General features: G+C 35.5%; 1 protein-coding gene across 6 annotated transcripts in view; it reads right to left on the reverse strand.

Annotated features, from left to right (window-relative positions):
• MINDY3 (MINDY lysine 48 deubiquitinase 3) overlaps positions 1 to 23,852 on the reverse strand; it is an 81,411-nt gene that overhangs the window by 10,798 nt on the left and 46,761 nt on the right. For all 6 annotated transcript variants that reach the window (XM_036908030.2, XM_057498234.1, XM_057498232.1 and 3 more), the window contains one exon: positions 10,738 to 10,810. In XM_036908030.2, the coding sequence (XP_036763925.2) occupies positions 10,738 to 10,810 (73 nt within the window). The remainder of the gene's footprint in view (positions 1 to 10,737; positions 10,811 to 23,852) is intronic.

Consider the following 23,852-nt stretch of genomic DNA (forward strand, 5'->3'; position numbering starts at 1 on the left):
TGTTTATTTTTATAATTTCTAAATTTGAAATTACTCATTAAACTGAACTAAGTAATTGTAGATGATATGTCAAGGTCCTCCTTCTGACATTAAAATTTTGGTAGCATTACAAAGGAGAAATTAACAGTTAAAATTATAATTTTGACCATATTTTATATATATGCTTGACATAGAAGTAATTATTGAGCTACCTCAGATCTTATAAAATCTGAAATTAATTGCTTAGTGAGAATGAGAATCAAAATCAAATCCTTACTCCAATAAATTAAAAATAACAGGTTAAAAACACCTATTTATGACTTCAGCCTTTAAAAAAGATACTGCTAGTTGAGGTGGAGATTGTTTGATCTCCTGGAAGAACACCTAGAATCTGTCTCAGTTCTTAATGACCAGGCATGTAGTACTGAAGAAGTGACTTACACTGTTACAAGGCTGATTTTCTCAGGAACTAAATGGTTATGGTAATCCCAGCCTATCTTTGAAAATTATGGCAAGGTTTAAATGAGACCAGGTAAAGTGCTTTAAAAATTGTAACTTTCCATGCAGAGGCCAAGCATTATTATTTGTAGAAAGATCCCCACTTATAAATCAGGTTTATGTTCCAAAACATAGTAAGTCACCAGTTCAAAACACAGGAAATTCAGTCACATAGAGGCAATACTATACATGGTGATTAACCTGCAAGTGCATTTAATTCATACTATGCCTAAAGCAAGATGTTAGCAGGACTCAAAACCCGTTTACCGGTCAGGCAGGTGGGGGCGGGGGGAGGGGGGGCAGTGAGGCAGAGCGGAAGTACTCACAAACTGAAATCTTCTTCAGCTTCTGTCTAGGTCAGTTACTCTACAAATATTCTGAAGTGGGTGACAAAGGACAATTGTCCTCACACTAGCCTCCAGTAAGTGGAAACTGGAACTACCCAGAAGCTTGTAAGAACTGTGAGTCTAGTAAATGTTCTGAGAAAGCCGACTGTTTAAATCTTGAAATCACAGCATGCTATGTTTGGGGGAGAAAATAGTAGATTAGCTGATTGGCAGACTGCTGTATGAAAACATAGCAAACTTCTTTCATGTGCATGTCTCAGGACTCAATTCTTAAAAATGGCCACTGAGTATACATTGTATTTTAGTATTGGTAATATAAGAAATTCTAATTTTGCTTGCAATTTGGCAAAACAAAATGAACAGTACATGCCTACTACCTCATTTATGATTTTAAAAAATTGCAAAAAGCAAATAGACAATACCACTGCTTATGACAGTAAGATACTAACCCTGTTTTTCTAATGGGTCTTTTACTCCAGCCTTCTACATGAGCCTTTTCAAGCCAGCCCAGGTCTCCTGTCTGTGAACACTCCTTCTTTCTCTGATGGCATTTCTTCGTGCCTTTGTTTGCTAACATTTACTATCTCCTAAGACCTGATACTCTCCTAACATGTCCTCTTTCTTAAGAAACACATTTATTCTGTTTCAATGTCACTTCTAAAATTCTCACTACTGAAACAAATGGAGGGGTATCTGTGAAAGCCGCAGGTCTGGTTTTGGAATGGTTTGTGGTGGCTGTGCTGGGGTGAGAAGGTGCTTGACATCTTGGACAAATTGCTTCTGATCAAATGAGGCAGCACTCTAAGGGCCTGACTGGAAACTCTGGGAAGATGCCCAGTTTCTACATCTGGCCATCCTAGAACGTGTTCCATTCTGAGAAGAATCCACTGCTTGTGCTGTAATTATGTCCTGAACCAGAGCAGGCACTTAACATGCATAAAGTGGTACTCCCCAGTGGAACAGGGGTAGAGAAAAGGGTGTTACAGACAGCAGGAAGAAACCATATGCCTTAATTAAATCCTTAGAAGGATATGCCACAGGAAACTGCTCAACTCATTCTTTGAAATGTAGTTCTTTAAAATATAAACCCAAGTGTCGACCATTAACTTCCTTGGTTATTCCAATAACCTCCTGCCTCTAATGTCACTTCTCTTTAGTAAATGCCACATAGTTATTTTTCTTGTGCCCTGTCTTTTGACTTAAGTCAAACCCGATGCTAGCTATTCTTTGCATGTCAATTGCTGTCTCCTGTTCTCTGCTTTTGCCTTCCATTTGTCAACATGTTCTCTCCCCCCTCTGCTCTTCATGGTAAGCTCTCTGACTTTAAACTCACTTTAATCATATTTCCTTAACCTTATACTATTTATGTCATTTTATTTTCATACTAACTTATTTCTAAAAACTGTATTTTAAGTTTGATCTTGACCTCAAAATGTATTAAAAACATTTAGGAATAGAAATGGCTTGTTTCCTTCCTATCAAAGCATTTGATTCAAAGCAGTAAGAGAATCATTGTAAGTTTGTCACCCTGCATGACACATTTCAAAGTTATACACAACAATGACTCAAGTTCAAATTGCTGACTTACTATAGGGTTAATTTCATTCATTGGTGGGAAAATGTAGAGGTAAACCCCTTTTCCCTAAGTCATAGTGAGTTGACCTATACAAGCACCAATTAACTTGACATATATAGAGAAAAGACTCCACAAAGTACCTACTTTTGTGTCATGCACTAGGCTCAGTGTTTTTCCACAGCATTATTCACAGGCTTAATAATGACTCTAAGAAGTAGGTATGGTTATTTTCATTTGATATAAGAAAAGAGATTTATAGACCTAAAAGCAACTAGCCTAAAATTAGACCATTAGTAAGTGATGAGAGAAAAGATATATTCCAAAAATGTGTGTGTCTCAAATTTTCAGAGATGAAAAGAGCAGATCCCCAGGAGTAAAGAATTTTATGACAGAAGAAAATGTATTCAGAAAGGCAATTGAATCCCTTCAGGAGCTCAAAGGACCTCACTCATGTAACAAGGTAGCTTCCTACATGGTTAATTTACAATTGAATTTAAGGCATGACTTGATTTTAAAGTCAAAACTTGAAAAGTCAGTCATGGCTGTAATCTAAGTACACAAATGTAAAGGTGGTCAAACCAGCCTAGCTAACAAAGATACAGTGGACATTATAGTGACATATATGTAAACTTTCCAAACTGTGTTAGTTTGGTAGAATAGCTATGCTCAAGCTCAGAAGAGAATTGTAAAGACAATACATTCTTCTGCCTTCTCCTTGTACAGCTAATCACACAGAAATATTCTGAGGGTGACATCAGCAAGATGCAGGGCTGGGAGGCTCCAGAGCACATCTCTCACACAAATAACTACAGACCAAACCAAACAAAGCAGCTACCGGACAGCTCTGATCTAAAAGCAGCAGCAGCAAAAACTCGGTGGCACTACAGTCAAGGACAGTCACATAGAAAAGTACAGTTAGCACATTACCTGTATCACCCCACCCCCAAGTCACGAGCAGCGTGGGACCAGGAGGGGCCCCTCAGAGGAAGGTCACCACACGGGGAAAGGAGAACATCAGCAAGCTGCCCACCATAGATACTGGTAGCCTTACTGGCAGCAGTCTTCAGTCTCACCAATGCTGGGCTCAGCTGATGGAGCCACCAGGGTCTCCCCATCTCTGCCCCTCCTCCCAGAGGCTAGTGCTGGGGCACCACAGCACTGCTCCAGACAGTGGCTTTGTCCCACCATTACCAAGGCACTGGGTTGCCCTGCACCTTGCCCATTGTGTCCCAGATTGTAGCTCTGATAAGTCATTGCTGCGACTGGATGGCCAATGCCCTAATTCTCACCCCCAGGCTGGCTGCTCATACATTCTGCCTCCTGCCATCTCAGGGCCTTTGTTGTTGCTGAAACACCGGCCAGAGTCACCACGGTGAGCCCCTGATCCTAGGACCTTGGCTCTGACACTGCTGTGATTGTAGCACGCCAGGCAAGGAGCAGAGAAGGATCCGCCTTGCTAAAATTTCCTCCTAGGGGTAGAAGAGGAGAACAGGAAGAGCCTGACACTGCCACAGCAGGACTTCCTCAGGCTTGTCCACTGATGAGCCCCCAGGAATGGTCAGTGTCACCCTACCCAATGAAGCAACACATGGACAATGCCATTCTGCCTTCTCAACAACCAAAGAGGCTGAGAAAGGTGACTGTAACCTCAACTGTGCAGACCTCAATGCAAACCCATCAGAAAAACAAAAAAGAAACATGACCCCAAAGAAATAGTTATCTGAATTATTTGAAAAAGAATTCAAAATAATTAGTTTTAGGGAGCTCAGTGAGAATCATGGGAACACAATGAACTTAGGAAAACAATATATGACCAAAATGAAAATTTCAATAAAAGAGATTGAAATCATTAGAAAGAACTAAACAGAAATTGTTAAGCTTGCAAATAAAGAAATTAGAATGAAAAGGGTGAAGAAAGCCTAAGTGATTGTGGGCACCATCTGAGAAACAAGATCCACATCACAGAAGGTGAAGAGGGGGAAAGGAGACAGAAACTGTGTTTAAAGAAATTAATGGCTGAAAACTTCACAAATCTGGGGAGAAAGAGAGATGGCCATCCAGATACACGAAGCTCAAAGCCCCCATAGAGATCTTCCCCAGGATACACTATGATCAAGATCTCAAAAAGCAAAGACTCAGAATTCTGAAAGAAGTAACAGAAAAAAGATGCACCACAATGTAAGTAAGTTAAAAAGTAAGTGAATCCCAACAAGACTATAGACATATTCTCAGAAGAAACCCTGCAGGTCAGAAAAGACATTCAAAGTGCTTAAAATAAAAAACTGTCAACAAACAACACTTTAGCCAGCAAAGCTGTCATTCAGAAATAAGTGAGAGATAAAGACTTCCCCAAATGAAAGCTGAAAGAATTTTCCACCAGGAGACCTGCCCTACAAGAAATACTAAAGGGAGTTCTTTAAGCTGAAATGAAGGGATGTTAATTAGTAGCATGAAAACATGTGAAAGTATAAAATTCTCTGGTAAAGATGAATATATAGTCCAATTCAAAACACATTATATGTCAAACAAACAACCTCACATTGCACCTCTAGGAACTAGAAAGAGAAAAAAAAAACAAAGAGTGGAAATAAATAGAAGCTACAGAGATAGAAAGATCAATGAAACTAAGAGCTGATTTTTTGAAAAGATCATCAACAAACCTTTAGCTATACTGAACAAGAAAAAAAGAGGACTCAAAATCAGAAATGAAAAAGGAGACATTCCATTTGTATCACAGAAATATATGATATAGGAGACTACTGGGAACAATTATATATCAAATAATTGGTCAAGAAGTGGATAAATGCTAACAAACATATCAAGATTGAATCATGAAAAGAATACCTGAACAGATTGATTACTAGTAACGATTTTGATTCAGTAATCAAGACACTCCCCCCAAAACAAAAGTTCAGGACCAGATGGCTTCAGAGGTGAATTCTACCAAACATTTAAAGAAAACTAGTACCTATCTTTTCCACTGTTTGTGGGAATATAAATTGGTACAGTCACTATGGAAAACAGTAATGGAAGTTCCTCAAAAAATTAAAAATAGAAATGTATGATCCAACAATTCCATACTAGGTGTTTATCCAAAGAAAATGAAAACACTAACTCAAAGGTAGATGCACCCCATGTTCACTGCAGCATTATTTAGAAGAGCCAGTATATTATAAACTACAGTATATAGGTTGCAAACAACCTAAGTGTCCATCAATATATAAAGAAAATGTGGAATACTATTCAGCCATAACAAAGAGGAACTTGCCATTTGCCACAACACGGATGGACCTTGAGGGCATTAAGGTAAGTGCAATAAATCAGAGAAAAAGAAATACCCTATGATTTCACTTCTATGTGGACTCTAAACATAACACCAAGTTTATGGATACAGAAAACAGACTGGTAGTTGCCACAGGTGGAGGTGAGGTGAGAGGGAGGGTGGGTACAATGGGTAAAGGGTGTCAAAGGTACAAATGTCCAGATATAGTCATGGGAATATAATGTATAGCATTATGACTATAGTTAATAATACTATATTACATATTAGAGAGTTATTAGGAGAATAGATCTTAAGAATTCTCATCACAAGAAAAAAAATGGTAACTATGTATAGCAATGGATGTTAACTAGACTTACTATGGTACCATATATACAATATATACCAATGTTGAGTCATTATGTTGTATACCTGAAACTAATGTTATCAACCAAAAACCTACACAAAATAATCCTGTAATAGTGGTGTGTAAATCATTTGAACTCTAGCATATAGGTTAAGAGACAGAAGTGTTAAAAATAACTATAGCTACGATATTAAGCTAATGGCTATACAATATAAATAACTGAATTGGAACATCAAAAAAATAATTGGGTGGGGCACATAATGGGTAGAACTTTCTTTTGTAATTGAAGTTATAAGCTTAAAATGGATGGTTATAAAAGATGAATTATGAAAGCGCACAGTAACCACAGAGCAAAAATCTACAATAGATACTATACAAATGTTATATAGAAAATAATCAATTATACTACTATAAAGACACAGAGGCAGCAAGAGAATAAGAAAGGATCTACAGAACTACAAAACAATCAGAAAACAATTATTAAAATGGCTATAGTTATTACTTATGTATGATTAAATGTAAATGCTTTAAATTTTCCTATTAAAAGACATAGATAGCATGGCTGAACAGATAAAAACAAAACCCAACTATATACTGCATACACAATACCAAGCTTTAAGGACACTCAGAAGCTGACAGTGAAGGGATCAAAAAAGAGAGTCTATGCAAATGTAAACTAAAAGACAACAAGCTTAGCTATACTTAATTCAGACAAAATAGACTTTAAGTAAAACACTGTAAAAAGGGACAAAGAAGTCATTATAAAATGATAAAGGGATCAATTTATCAGGAGGATATAACTGTAAACATATGTGTACCATATATTGGAGCACTTTAATATATTAAATAATTATTAATAAATCTGAAGGGAGAAGTAAGATAGCAGTGAAATAATGGTAGAGCAATTCAAAACCCTACTTTGAACAATATATAAATCATCCAAGCAGAAAGCCATTAAGGAAATACTGTACTAAAATGACACTTGGACCAACTGGACTTTACAGACATATACAGAACATTTTACTCAACAGCAGCAGGATATACATTCTTCTCAAGTGCATGTGGAACATTATTAAGGACAGATAATGGGATAGGTCACAAACATATCTTAGCAAATTTAAGAAGACTGAAATCATACCAAGTATCTTTTCCAGCCACAAAGATATAAAACTAGGTATCAATAACAGAAGGAAAGCTGAAGTTCATAAATCTATGGGGATTAAACAATATGCTCCTCATCAACCAATGGGTCAGGCAAGAAGTAAAAAGGGAAATCAAGAAGGATCTTGAAACAAATGAAACACACAATATATCAAAACCCAAAGGGTTTCTGCAAAAGAACAGTTTTAAGAGGTTAGTTTTTAGTGATAAAGGTATCAAATAATCAACCTCACATTACACCTCATGGAAACAGAAAAAGACAAACTAAGTCCAAAGTTAGCAGATGGAAATAACAAAGATCAGAACACAAATAAGTGAAATTGAGACAAGAAAAACAATAGAAAAGATCAATGAAACTAAGAGCTGGTTTTCTGAAAAAAACAGACAAGCCTTTAGCTAGACTCCCCAAGGGGAAAAAAAAAATCAACTCAGAAATGAAAGGGGAAATAATACAACTGATTCGACAGAAACACAGGGAATCAGAAGACTCTTATAAACAATAATACACCAACAAACTAGAGAACCTAAAGGAAATTTACCAATTTCTACAAATATACAACCTGTCAAAACTGAATTATGAAGACACAGAAAATGTGAACAGACCAATAATAAAAAGGAGTTTGATAAAGTAATGCAAAACCTCCCAATAAAGAAAATCCCAGGACTAGATGGCTTCACTGGTGAATCTATTGAACACTTAAAGAAGAATTAATGCCAATCCTCCTTAAAGTCTTCCAAAAAGCTGAAGATGAAGGAACACTTAGAAGTTCCTTTCACAAGGCCAGCATTACCCTGATACTAAAGCCAGATTAGGAAACCACAGCTCAACAGCCCTGATGTATACAGATGCAAAAATTCTCAACAAAAAATTAGCATACTAAATTAAAGAAGTCATTAAAAACAGCATACACCACTACCAAGTGGGATTTGTCCCTTGGATACAAGAATGGTTCAACATATGCAAATCAATAAATGTGATATACTCCAGGAATAAAATGAAAGAAAAAAATCATATAATCATCTCAATATGTAGAAAAAGCCTTTGATATAATTCAAAAACCTTTCATGATAAAAATGGTACACAAGTAATGTTCCTCAGTATAATAAAGGCCATATACAACAATGGTGAAAATTTAAAATTCTTTCCTCTAAAATCAGGGAAAAGGTAAGGTTGATTGTTTTTGCCATTTCTAGTCAACATAGTATTAGAAGTCCTAGCCCTTCAATTAAACGAGAAAAGAAATAAAAGGCATTTATAGTGGAAAGGAAGAAGTAAAATTGTTTGCAGATCACATGCTCTTATATATTAAACCCTTAAGACTGAACTAAAAAACTATTAGAACTAATAAATGATTTCAGGAAGTTTGCAGAATAAAAATTCAACATACTGATACAGTTGCATTTCTACACACAGTGAACTATCTGAAAGTGAAATTATGAAAGCAATCCCATTTACAATAGCATCAAGTTAAACCAAGGGGGTGTAAGGCCTATACACTAAAAATTAAAAGACACTGATGAAAATTGAATAAGACACAAATAAATGGTAAGATATTGTGTTCTCAGACTGGGAGAATATTGTGAACATGTCCATGGTATCTAAAGAGATCTACAGTTTCAATGCAACCCCTGTCAAAATTCCAATGGCATTTTCACAGATAGAAAAAATGATTTAAAATTTGTTTGGAACTACAAAAAACTCTGCATAGTCAAAACAATCCTAAGAAGAGCAGAGCTGGTGTCACCATAGTACCTGATTTCAATCTATGTGCAAAGCTATGATATGGCATAAAAACAGGCACACAGACCAGTGTAACAGAATCGAGAGCTCTGACATAAACTTCCTCATATATGACCAACTAGTTTTTGCCAAGGATGTGACAAACTCACAATCGGGAAAAAGATAGTTTCTTCAATAAATGTTGTAGCAAGAACTGGATATCCACATGCAAAACAATGAAACTGGACCCTTTCTTACAGTGTTCATGAAAATTAACTTGAAATGGATCAAAGACTTAAATGTTAGATCTGAAACTGTAAAACTCCTATAAGAAAACAGGGAAAAGACCATTGTCATCAATCCTGGCAATGATTTCTTAGATAAGACACCAAAGGCATTGGCAACAAAAGCCACATTAAATTAAAGAGCTTTTGCAGAGCAATGGAAACAGTCAATAAATTGAAAAGGCAACCTAAAGAATGGGAGAAAGTTTCCACAAATGATGTATCTTGATAAGGGGTTAGTATATAAAACACATAAAGAACTCACAAACCTCAACAGCAAAAACACAAAAAAACCGATAAAAAAATGGGCAATGGACTTGAATAAGCATTTTTCTAAAGAAGACATACACATGGTCAATGGGTATATAAAAAGATATTTAATATCACCAATCATCAGGAAAATGGAAATCAAAACCACAGTGAGGTATTACACCTATTAAGATGGCTTTTATCAAAAGGGATTAATGATGAATATGTGGAGAAAAGGGAACATTTATATACTGTTGATGAAAATGTAAACTGGTACACCCACTGGAGAAAAATAATATGGGGGTTCCTCTACAAATAGAACCACCATACAATCCCAAGTCCCATTCACAGGTATATATGTGAAGATACTGACATCAGCAGTTCAATGAGATATCTACACAACAATGGTCATTGCAGCGTTATTCACAACAGCCAAGATATGGAGGCAACCTTGCCATTTGTAACAGCATGCATAGGCCTTGAGGGCACTACACTAAGCAAAGTTAAGTCAGACAGAGAAAGACAAATACCATATTATGCCACTTATATGTGGAATCTAAAAATCTGAATTTGAGAAAACAGTAGAATTGTGGTTACCAGGGGATGGGGGTAGGTTAATTGGGGAAATGCTGTTTTAGGGCACAAACCTGCAACTAGTAGATAAATAACTCCTGAAGAGCAAATGGATGCCATAGTGATTATGGTCAATAATACTGTATTATAAATTTCAAAGTTGGTAGGAGCCTAGATGTTAATTATTCTCACCATGTACAACAAAAGATAATTGTGTGACATGATAGAACTGTTAGCTAAAACTACCATAATAATCATTTTGCAGTATTTAAATGTATCAAAGCAATGTGTTGTATACCCTAAGCTTACACAATGTTATATGTCAGTTATATCTCAATTAAAATAATATTCTGGAAGATTTATTTAATATACATTTCAATACATAATGAAAGAAGAAAATTAACTTACTTTTAAAGAGCTTGTTCAGAAAGTGGTGTTTTTTCCTGTATAACACTGACTATCAGAGGCCAAGATTGAAAGAACTGTAAGTTTAGTACCCCAAGAATCATGAAACCTTACACCATGTGAGAACTTGACAATCATTTAAGTATCTTATTTTATTTCTTCCCATTTTCACTATTGCCCATTTCAATTTTTCAAGAAATGCAATCTATGTTTTATTCAATAATCCAATAACTCTTAATAAAACTCAGGTAGGTATCAATATATTTCATATTTATGAAGTTATAAAACATAGAATTAATAAAGCAATAAAATTTTTTACCTTCTGGATCATAGGTTTGAAAAACTCTCTTGGCCTGTTCTGAAGGTGCCTCTGGGGCAACTAAAGCCATATCCTGGAAAGATAGAAATCATGCTATCAACAAGCTATAGTATCATGACATTAAAAGCACCAAAACAATACTAGGGTGAAGAAATGATGGTACTATAGTCAGAGACTGAGTCATATTCATTTCATAAGTATGTGACTAGGTAAGTCACAAACTCTCTGGGCCTTAAATTTTACATCTGAAAAATGGGAGTAATACTTCAACCACTGGGAATTATTTTAAGTGACACGTGAAGCTTTATATAAAAACACTTAAAAGTATAATATTATATAGGTAATCAACTATAAAAATGCAACCTGCAAAAATTAATGATTTATACCTTTGCTTCACATTATCATCGAATTGAGAAGAAATGTAACTTAAACAAACTCTAGTTCCCAAATATTTAAAATTAACTCCAGAGATACATGATAGCAATTACACAGGAATGCATCTGTAATTTATTCCTTTAGTAAGCATGTTCTATCAATACCTAGTCACAAATCAACAATCAAGTTTGGCATGTCCAAAATTTTAATTTTTCTCAACTCAAAGGAAATATCTCAAAGGCAGAATACGTTTCCCCATAAAATTCTTTATCATGACATCTCTTTACACAGTAATCAATATTAAAATTTACCAAAAATAGGCATAAATTCAGTGCTATCTTGAATTTCTCAGAAACCTTCACTCCACATATTTAAACTGCTAAGAAATTCTACCACTTAACTGACAAGAATATAAGCTCCAGTTGTCTCCCTGTACAGCTTCTCCTTATAGTTTTGGGCTAAGCCTTTGTCTATACTTGTGTTTACTCAGACAAACTTCATGAGAGAGCAAGGTTCCAATCATCCCTTCTTGCTTTCTTGTCCTTAGAAAGCTGTGAGATATAAATGTTAAGTACAGCTTAAAATGCTGTTCCTCTCAGGAAATAAATTTTTGTAAGAAATGTACTAATTTGTCCTAATCTTCCCACTTTTAACCTCAGAGATGAAGTAACAAACTGTTAAGAATAATGAGAGTAGTTTCTACCCAACCATGAGATTAGGTGCCTGAACACCTTAATAGTATGTTCAGTTCATATGGGAATATCAATCGAATAGGAATGAGAATCAAAACAAGGCAATATATGCAAGCGCTTACACTTTTTTTTGTAATAAAAGACAGATCATTTGACATTTATAATACAGTAAAATTTTGTCATGTACAATTATGTCCCATTTACTATCCTTTGACAGCAACTTTTAGGGTCTCCTTTTCTTGCGTTTTCAATACTATTTTGCAGGTAATATGCATGTCAAGTGATGTTTTTGTCTTGACTAGTTTTCAATGCCTTTCTGATTTTATGATACAGACTTTTATTGCTGGATAGTTGGACTGTATCTAATCATTTTGCTGTTATAAAAAGTACTACACCAAATAAACCTGAATATGTCATTTCATACATGTGCCGATGCACCTGTAGGACAGAGCACAAGATAGGACTGCTGGGTCAAAAGCAGAAAGCAGTTGTAATTTTGGTAGAGATTGCTAGGTTCTTGGGTTATGCTTGTTCATTTAACCGATTTTGAATAATATTTCTTAAAACTCTTTATTTTTTCTAATACATCACCAATACAGTCTTAGCTCTATAATTTAACTCTGTATCTAAGCTAGGATTAGTGTCTGCTCTCAGATTTATGTAACAGTTACTAACACTGGGGCTATTACTATTATTCCTCCTTACATTCTTTTATTCCTTCCAAACCTTAATTGCAAAAATTTCTACATGTATTCCACAGTAAGCTTTAGTCCTCTCAACTGTTTCCAACCCTACTTCATTCTTTTTTCAATTCTCTCCTTCACAATGACTGCTGCAAACTGTGGATGAATGCTATCATTGAGGAGATGGTACCAGCTATAGATGAGATACAGGCGACACCCAGGGGCATGGGAGGAGGTTACAGTTGTTCTTTCTATTCAATATCTGTTGCATTTTTTTGTTACTAGTAAATAATGGGGAAATGTTGGAAAGAGTTTTAAAACATTACTTCAATATTTCTAAATATTATTTAAAACTATGATATAAATGGATGGAAAGGGAATATTGTTTTTCTTCCTCAAAAAACAATCTTTTTGAGGAAAAACGTGGTGGAGAATATAATTGAAGTGTTATTTTAATATTCTTACACAGTGAAGTCTGGGGAAATTACTGTTTGTTCATAAAGTTGGGGAGACACAGAAGATGCCAGTTTTAGCTACAGAAAAGGTTTACATCAAATTTTCAGGCAGTTAAACTATCTGATCCCTTGTCTTTTAAGTTCCAAGTGCTACAAATAAAAAATATACTATGCCTATGTAGAAAGGAATTAAAGTAGACAATGAAAATTCACTTGTTTATGAATATATAAAAAACTTAGGCTTTAGAAAATGTTATTATTCTACTTTGAATAGGCTATATATTTTGGCCTGATATAGAAAAATCTGTTGAATCTTGGGCAAAATGCCTGATGTCTCTAGTTTAACAAATGTTCATTTCGAGCAGGGGCTGGCAAATTTTTTCTGTAACGGACCAGGGAGCAAATATTTTAGGTTTTGCAGAGATATGATCTCAGCAGCAAGATAATACAATAATACATAAACAAATACACATGGCTGTGTTCCAATAAACAATTTACAAAAATAGGTGCTGGCTTGTTTGGCATGTGGGCCACATTTTGTTGACCTATGATTTAGAGAATATATTTTTCCAAATTATCTAACATTTATCAAAGATGTCTTCTTTCTGACACATCTGGGGATATAGAGAGGTTTCAATAGATTTTACAAAGAAAATATTTTGGCCCTCATCTGAGAGAAAAGAAGCTAGGGAATTCTAGCTAGCAGGAACAGAATCTGAAAGCCAGGGAGATGTGAATCAGCACAGGCCATGGGGGATCTTCGAGTTGAACAGGACTGAGAACTGAGAGAGAAAAGGAGCTGCTAGGAAAGGACATCAGCTTTGATGAAATAAGGCGGCCAACCGAACATTTAGTGTGGAGGTGTGATTAAACATCCAAGCAGAGCACATGGAGTTGCCCTCACAGTCAGCACATGATCAACACTCAGCTCTTGCCAAGTGTCCGCTTCGATAGGCTGGCAGGATATGACTAGAGGAGCTCAGGGCTGGGGAACCTATGAAGTAAGATACTGAAACAGATGAAAGCAGATTACTTCAAAGATGTCAGAATAGAGTGTATCTCCAGAGAGGAACTTAGGCAATTTATTGGTTGAAGTTTAGATGTATCTCAAACCCTCTATATGAAGAAACAACAAAAAACCCATATATGAATTACCTAAACAGAAATTCCTTTTTTCCTCCCAAAGTACAGCTCAGTAGTACTGGTCAGGTTCCACATAATAAAACCATCAACTACAACTGTTATTACTAACAAACCAAACTGTGTCTTGAACAAGTAAAAAGAAACCTTGTTTTGCTCCTGTAGTGTCAGTATACTAATAACTAAAATTGCTAAACTCCTTAGGAATTAACTGTTCTTAGTCATACCACTTATTTTAAGATGTGTTTACACTAGGGGGGGGGGGAATGAAAAGAAAATAAAGGCAAAAAGAAAAAAAAAAGATCACACTAAAGTCCAATGAAAACATTCCAAAAGTTTTCATCTGCAAACCAAAACCGTACACTCTTCCAAATTATTGGTTTGCTTATTTTGAGCGTTTGCAATAGTTTTTAGATTATTGTAGAAAATGATCACTTAGTTAAAGCTTGTTTAAATTTATATGTTTAAATGTTTATAGATGAAATCAGAAAAAGTTACAAAACCACTTTCTATTCCCATTAAACTGTTTAATGCTGAACTCCTTTTAAGTTTCCAATTTGATTTAAAATTACAAATTTCAACACTAACTTTTACTAATTTACTTAAACACTTCTGAACAAGGTTCCTAGTTTAAATATCTGCAGCAGAATGGTCCATGTAGAAAATTTGGTAAAATACTAATATTAAACATATTTCATATTTGCAGAGTGAGTTTGAACAGCAAGTATAGAATTCCATTCAATTGAGAAAGAATCCTTTACAATCTTAAGACAATATTTTACTGAGAAATATATCAGTGCCATATTTTCTTACTGTACATCGAGGGAATGATTTAATAATAAAAGAAGAAGTAAGACGGAACTCTCATGTAATAACTGTTAAGAACAACATGAAGAGAATTCTAATCAGATTTCCTATTTCCAAGACTTACTACAGCATATAGCTTTTAGACAGTATACTTATTTTTCCCATACAATTATTTATACACCCACAATGTCTTGAATACTGTCAAGCCTATTAGATGGTGGAGAAAGATCTAGTCTGTGCATTAAGGTCACAATCTAATGAAAGAGAGACAAATATGCTACTATGTGCTTATTTCCATGAATATTATTTTAAAATCTTAAGAAAACTACCTTGCAGAATAAAATTCAAACATACATTAACCTCCCACCCTCAAAAAAACACTGAGTTATAAATAAATAGATTCCACTGAGGCAATTTCAAGTTATCCAAGTCAGCAAGGATACTTGTAAGCATTTTCTTTCTTCCAGCCTTTGTTGTAGCACTTAAAATAAAATTTCAGCATGCATTGTACCCTGAAACCCTTCCAGGTGTCCCAGTAGGAAAAGATCCTAAACAAGACAAATACCTAAGTGTCTTAGTTAGCTATTTAAACTCTGACTTACCATCACTATGATTTTTACTCTAAAAGTAGTTCTCTATGTTATTCAAATATATTCAGATACTTTTATCAGAGGAATGTTAGATTTCAATTTCAGTTCAGCCAATTTACTGGTCAACAGGGATTGCTAAGCAATACAGGTTTTAAAATTATCTAGCCTCACCCAACTTTCTTTAATTGGCAAAATGCTACAGAAGAGAAGGGAATAAAAATACCAAGCTGTAATGGGACTATCTAATATCCTATAATCATGAAACAAATACCTCTTGTTCAGGTAGCTCTGTCTGTACTATCAGTATAATTATTCACTGCTCACCATAAACCTTTTAAAATGTAACATTAGCTATTCTTCTAAACACCTACTGAAATATAAGGAAGCCCTATGTTCAGTTCACTGGCTCAGTATAAGTAGTTCATTACTGAAAAGGTCTTTAAAGTTTATTCACTATACCTTTCATCATTATCAAGAGCAATCTGCTGTCATGAGTAATCAGAGAACCTCTGAGAACCTTACCTAACTTCAAGAATGATCACACATACATAAATTACATTTTAACTTGCAGACAACATTTTAGAGTGCCTTAAAAAGATTTAAAGTTAATTGTCATGTAATTCATCTCTAAGCTTTAAGTAAAATTTCACTTGAAAATCACTTTATATTTTTATATTGACTCTCCAACTCACTAACTGTACTTATGAAAATAACTTGAGAACCACTATAAAACAGCTTTTAAGTCAATTATTAAACACTCTTAAGAATATAATGTTCTTTTGTGCCAATGTTAGAATCAGAATTCAGTTAATGTCATCAACTGAAATTAGATAGGACAGTAGTCTTTTTTCCCTCTCTCCCAGTACTTCCCAAACAACATGCGACAAACCCACCAAGCCCCTTGCTATGTGCTGCAGGTTTGTGTTGCATCACCAGAAAAGTCAGAGCAGGAGGCATACATCAAAGCCCAAGTTCTCTCTCCATAAATTCTAAATGTCCAAGTGGAAATAAGGCAGTAGGAGGAAGAGTCTCAACGAATCTAACTGTAATCATTACAATTATAAATATTAACAAATAACTTATTTTTCTCCTTGTTCTCATAGCTGTACAATTCACTTTAACAGTCCTTCCAGCCTTTCTCAACTGGTTTTGGCCACAGAGTTTATCCCTGAGGCCTACTGTGTCCACTCCATGATAGGACTCTCCTATGCATCCAGAATCACTTTGTGTGTTTTCTCGTTTACATGAAGAACTGGGCCAAGAAAAGCCATTTGTCTTGTAACTACTCTATGCCACTAGGCTTCCATCTTAGTCTCCTAGCACGTGTGTTCAGCCTTATTGAACCAATTACTATTGCTCAAATGTAGCATGAGCTCTCCCATGCCACATCCCTCGTCTTTGTGCTTGACTTTCCCCCAAGCCCTCATTTCATATAAATCTAAAACTGATTATGTCCTTTAATCCAAATATCATCTATGAACCTGTCTCCCCACTTCCAGTCTCTATTCTACCCTAGTATTATTGTTTTTTGTTTTCCTAAGGGACTGAGGTAGTTAAAAGGTCAGGAGTCAGAAGATATGAGTTTGAATCCTGTAGTTAGCACTCACTAATATATAAATTCAGAGATGTTATTTTTCACTGGTCCCAGACTATAAAATGTAGAAGGAAAGGACACTTACTTCACAGGTTGCACTGAGGATTAAATGAGGAATGCATATAAGATGCTTAGCATAGTGCCTGACACATAGAAAACACTCAGTAAATGTAAAAAGTACACTATTACAATATATTATTAATCTTTTCCTTCTAACAGTACTTAGCATAATGCCTAATGTTTGCTATATTAGGTCCTGTGAGGACACAGATAAATCAGGTAGTATCAGTGACCATAAGATGGTAGAAAGTTGCAAGATATTATAGGAGCAACAAGGGAGTAAGGAAATCAGCAGCCAAAACAGAAGAGATGCCAAGGCAGGACCATGAGAGCTGAGCAGGATTTTGATCACACTCTGGGCAGATGAGAGGATTAAAGGAAAAAAAAATCATAAAAATTATAAAAACCAGATAGAGAAACAGGAGCAAGAGGGAATTCAGAAAAAAGAATACAATAAGGACAATTAATTCTTACTTTGTTTAAGGAGGCAACATTTATAATACACTTTGAAAGCCTTTGTGTAGACTTCTACCCAGACTTTCCAAGTAGTTCAAATAGTAGATTAACTTCAGTATCGTTTGCCTAAAGCTGCTATTCTGTTAGAAGATAGGTGTAGCTAAAAGTCACATGGCAAATTATGATGTAGACTATATAAATAAATACTTCACCTCTTAAACACATTTCCCTTCTATAGTAGATAAGGCATCAAATTTAAACTTATGCATAAACTCTAAAATTTACTTAAGATAAATGGATGGGATGAATGATCTGCACTAACATATAGGAAAACCCTATTACAAAATGCCCAAACTGCATTCCAAATTATGTGACTTTTACCCAATAATTAAAGATACATAAAGGAATTTTCTTCATAACAAAGTCTACAAGGCATCATTTCACTTCTTTTCCTTAAAACTGTGCTAATTACATGTAGAGAAATATATTAACAATAAAGTAGAATGCTCCAGTTTTGAAATAACTAAAAAAAGGACCCTACCATTTAAATGCAGTAGTCTTCCTAATGTACACCAAAGAGTCACACACAAAAGAAGCTTGCTCTGTAGGAAGAATTTTAAATAGACTCCCAGTAACAGATACCACTGTTACAGTCAGCTCATAAAGGAACAGTTACATGTTTTGTTTCTCCTTTGTATTAAATCCAGTTTCTTTATACATTTTGTGTCTAAACAGTAATATGTTTTCATGTGTTCTTACCTGAAAGGAAAACTGCTTTATCATAGGAAAGGCCAAAAGGAACACTCTGCACACACATACAAAGAGTCCCTTTATAACCATAAAAAGAACAAGAAGGGATATGAAACGCATCTCTCTAACTTCAAAAGAAAGTCTGAAATGAATTACCAAGGACATTAGTTACTGATCTTCTGAAGATGAAACTAGATGTTATAGGTAGGTTCCAACTATTTTTATACTGGATCAGTGGCTGTCACTCCACACTGAGATTCAAATGCACAATAAAAAGAAAACATTTGTTTTGCCTATCATTTTATACACTAAATGTATAAATGTCTAATTTTATACAATATTAAAGCATCATATTTTCAAATTTAAAGCCCTCATCTTGAATTTGAAATGCAAATTAATTTTGTAATTAGTTCCAATTCCAAAGGAAATTATGAAAGTGACCCAAATAATTTAACCTTAAAACCCAGATATAAAAAAGGAAGACAAAATATCAAAGGGAAAAATGATGGCTAGAGAGAAGAGAAAGGTAAGAGAACAAATGTCCAAATATTCTCTCAGGTAATATTTGGGCACTTAAAGTATACTAATATGTCTCAGTATGAACAAGCCTGACTCCTAAAGGAAGAAAAGATTTAACATTATAAAACAAACATTACACAGCCCTGTTTAGCAATAGAGCTTTTTCTTTTGATATCAAGGGAAACAATTTAGGAAAGATAAATTTAAATATAGGTTCTAAATTCTTTAAGCATCTACTATTCAAAATCATTTCTTTCATCTGTACAGTAGCTTTGCAATTTTTCAACTAACCTCTCATCAAAAGTACCATGGTATAATTTCTGAACACACTGCTCATGCCCCAAGGGCATGCTCCCGCACAGCATACAGATCTGAAAGTTGATTCTGCCATACCTCAGATGACCAGCTTGCAAAATTCTTCACCCTACTTAATAGAAATTAAATTTCCTTTGGAAAGTCCATTTATGTACTGCATTTCACCTCACCCACATCCTCTTATAAAAGGTTCCATGAGACCCTAGCTGCTTGATGGTTCTGACTTCCTATAAGTTCCCTGCAATTAGATTCTCTGCTATTCCCCCTCAGTAGTAAGTACAAAAGTCCCATTTACATAGGATAGCTTTATTTTTTGCGACCACAATCTCCAAGATATATCAAAGGGTACAGTATAATTTTTGTTGTTTCATAGTCACAGATAGTTAAGATAAAAAAGATAACTCTAAGTCAGAAAAAAAAGTAAGATGATTTACAAAACATGGCAGATAAATTAAAAAACTTGAAGATAAAGAAGCTGGCTATAAAACTGATCAGTGTGAAATTTTACAACCTCCTCTGAAATATTACTAAATTTATTTTTACCACTAACTTTCAAACAAAAACCGAATTGTGAAAAATCTCTCCTAATCCTACAAAATGTGTTCAATGACTCTCCATGTGTCAGGAAGAGGGATCCAGTTAAAAAAAGAAAAGGTTCTGGGCCACTGGCATCTCAAATATCAAGGAATAACTATTAAGTAAACACTTTGGCACTCAAATTTAAAATCACAAACTTACACCCCTCTTAAAAAATATTATAATTAATTATCTGGAGTTCTAAAAGTAGACTGTTCATCTCAACTGGGAAAACCAAAACAGATAGTTAAGAAGTCATTTCACTGAATAAAAACAATTTTCTAATCCACCCTCAAACCATGAATATAAATCTTAAATATGATAAGAGTACTTAGAGTGACAATGCTTATTTAGAAATACTCACCAAAGATGTTTTTATTCAGTAATCTGGAGAAAGAACCTGTGTATGGAGGTGTACTTAAGTCGATCGAGTAGAAAAGCAAAAGCAAATGCTTCTGTTTTAGTCTCTGTATGGGATATTGTATACGCATTAACTGATCCATAAATTTAGTCATCTATTGTTGCCGTATGATCAAAGACAACTTAGCACTCGCAAGCCCCAGTCTCCTTTCTTATCAAATAACAAGTCTCACAATTTTTGGTGAGATAATCTTCAGTGTTTTTCTGCGATTTATTTGTTCAACAGAAATTTACTGAGCACCAACACCATGCCTGGAACTCTTGCAGGTGTTGGAAAACAGTAGAAGACAAAGTGATAAAAAATCCTGCCTTCCTAGAGCTTATTAGTGAGAGAAAAAGACAATACACAAAACAAATTAAGTTAAATAGATACTATGTGCCTTATAACTGGGAATCTAACAAAAAGACAAACAACCCAATTCAAAGGCAAAGTACCTGCCTAGACATTTCTCCAAAGAAGACACACCAGTGGCTTGAAGCACACAGACGGTCAGCAGCATCAGTCATCAGGGAAATATGAATCAGAACCACAACAACCACTTAACTCCCACTATGATGGCAATAAAAATAGAAAATAATGTTGGCAAAAATGTGGAAAACCTGGAACCCTTGAATATTGTTAGTGGGAATGCAAAATGGTGTTGCTGCTGTGGAAACAGGTTGGCAGTTCCAAAGGAGTTAACTGTAGAACTGCCAATATGACCCAGCAATTCCAGTGCTTGGTATTCACCCAAAAGAACTGCACACAGGGGCTGGAACTTAAGTGCTGCTGCAGTAATGTTCACAGCAGGATAGTCACAATGGCTAGAAGGTGGAAGTGCACCCCATGTCCATGGCTGAGTACATAAACTGTGTCATATGCACACAGTGAATTTCATTCAGCCATAAAAGGGAATGAAGCACTGATACATGCTACCATGAGGATGATCCTTAAAAACATACACAGTGAAAGGATCCAGACACAAAGGTCATGTATCATAGGATCCCATTTACATGAAATATCCAGTATTGGTAACCTCATTGAGACTGAAAGCACACTGGTGGCTGCTGGGGCTCTGGAAAGGAGGAGAGGGAATAACTGCTGAATGGATATGGTTTATTCTGAAAATGTTTTGGAAATAGATACAGGTGGTGGCTGGGTAACACTGTGAAGGTACTAAATGACACTAAATTGTTCAGTTGAAAATGGTTAATTTTGTTAAGTGAACTCCACCTCAATTAAAAAAAAATATCTAGCTTTGAGAGACAAAATTTTAATGAAAAGCGGGTAGGGAAAGGGGTCGAAAGTTTAGCAAAGGGGCTAGGAAAGGCTTCACAGAGGAGGAGACACCTGAATGCTGACCCAAAGGAAGGAAGGAATCCTTTATACAGATGTCTGAGGCCAGCTCATTTAAGCAGAAGGCACAGCAGGTGTCAAGGGATGCCTCATTTTTGAGGCAGAGGAAAGGCAAGTGTGTCCAAGCAAGTCAGGACAAAGAGTAGGAGGAAAGGAGACAAAGGTGACAAAGAATCATGGGAGGGAAGCAGGGCCTAGGAGGTTATTTTAAGGACTTTGGCTATTAGTGAAAGGGGAGCCAATGTTGGGTTTTGAGAAGACTGAGATGAAGTGACTTAAATTTTACAAAGGTCATTGTAATTACTGAACTGCAGTGACGCTGCAGCTATAGAAAGGGCAACAGCACGGCCATCAGGAAGCTACCACATGACCTATAGGAGACAGAGTTCTCCCATCTGTCTTTCCATAACTTTCCAGTTTCTCTTTTGTCCTTCAAATGTTCTTTCTTATAGCCTCCCTAGTTTCACAGATACAACAACTCTCATGGTTTCTGGATTTTGAAACGATTTTGATCCCTATAATGTCCTATGCTATCTCCATTCTTTTGAGTTCCCTTTGCCCTGCTTGTTCTGACCTCTGTCTTTAATGTAAGCACTCCTCAAATGTCTGGTGATCCTAGGTAGTCTGCTAATACTAGAGAAACTGTCAGGCCTACAACTGTCTGTGTGAACCTCACCGTGGGGTTTATTTGGCTGGGCTGTTTCACTGAGATGCCCCAACCTGCAGTATCTCAATCCTTCTTCCTGAACTGGTCAGTCTGTCCAAAGGAAAATAAGGTGCTTTAATCACGAGTGGGTACACTGAACAACAGCGAAGCTGAGCTCTTTCTGAGGCTCAAAAATCTAATCATTAAGAACACATATGTCAATGGACTTCTCTACCCCTTACCTATCCAATCCAATCCACCAACAAGTACAGTCAGTTTAACTCAGGAATAACTCTCTCAAATGTATGTAATTCTATGCATCTCTATCATCATTAGCCTGGATCAACTATAGTCTTTGATTACCTGGGATATTGCAACAGTCTTGTTTAGATACTCCTGAGTTTATCCTTCAGTACGTATGTTTTCCACTATTAGCCAGAGTGATTTACTTCTCAAAAAGCATATTTAATCCTGTTCCCTTCTTCTTTCTAAACACCTCTGTCCCCACCCTCCCCCTGCCAGATTCTCAAATGCTTCAGCTCTTCTCTTCCACTTTGCTCACACCAGAGTCCCTTCCTCCTCAGCAGCTGTCTGCTCCATGTCATATGCAGGGAATGCTCTTCCCCTTTCTGGTAGCTCAATCTTACTGATGCCTCAGCGCTCATCTTAGACACCAGTTCTTCAAGGAAACATTCCTAATCTGCAAAACTAAGACAAATTCTTACAGCTTTACCAAGCTGTGCTTTGTCACTCACTACTTATCACAGTTTTAATTCTACACGTGTGATTCTCTGATTAATGCCTCCTTCATTAGAAAGCACACCTCCAGGAGAATAAGAGTCATATCTATATTTGTTCACCACTGTATTCACAGCCCCTGGCATAATGCCAGACACACATGTATGCCTAGTAAATATCTGACAAATGAGTGTGTATATGAAAGAAGACAGCTGCAACTATTATCACCTCCAGTGTAAAGTCACATGAAGAATGCTATTGCTTTCCAAAGGTATTTTACAATGCCAAATTACAGACTGCCTTGAAAATTGTGACCTTAAAACATGCTTTTTTACTTAATCATAATCAGTACAAAGAAGTCAGCACATGGAATACATATCCAGACAAACAACATACCAGTTTTACAGAAAAAGACAACATTTATATGAAGCTACTGGGGGAAAATAAAAGCAACATTGTCTGTGTCAGGCGACGGAACATAAGGTGAACAAATCCACCTAAAACAAATACACCAAAATTCAAAAATAAAAAATAAAAACAGATCCACAGGCAAAATTTCTTGCTGCAGTAAAGAAATATCAAAGAAAGAATGACCAAATAATAGGTCTTTTATTTTTTATTTGGTGAAGACTACATAAATACTATTTTATTCAGAAAAATTTTAAAGGGATAATAAACATTGTCAAGTGTTACTCACTTCCTTTACCATTTATGTGATCTTTTAGCTTTCTATTACTTTATGTAAAGGGAAAAACTCTTTACCTATAACTCTTTCTAAAGATAACATGTCTAGCAATCTAAATTCAATTGTTTTAGAACACACTGAAAAGGAAGAAACCATGCTTTTTAAGAATCTTCAGAATGGGTCATGAAAAAGCATCTTTAGAAGATAAAAATATTGCTGGAACCCAAGTGTGGAAAATTCTTGCAAAGGCTTTATTCATTAAACTAATGAATCTCCTA

This window comes from Manis pentadactyla, chromosome 3 (assembly GCF_030020395.1).
Source record: "Manis pentadactyla isolate mManPen7 chromosome 3, mManPen7.hap1, whole genome shotgun sequence".
Taxonomy (NCBI): Eukaryota; Metazoa; Chordata; class Mammalia; order Pholidota; family Manidae; genus Manis; species Manis pentadactyla.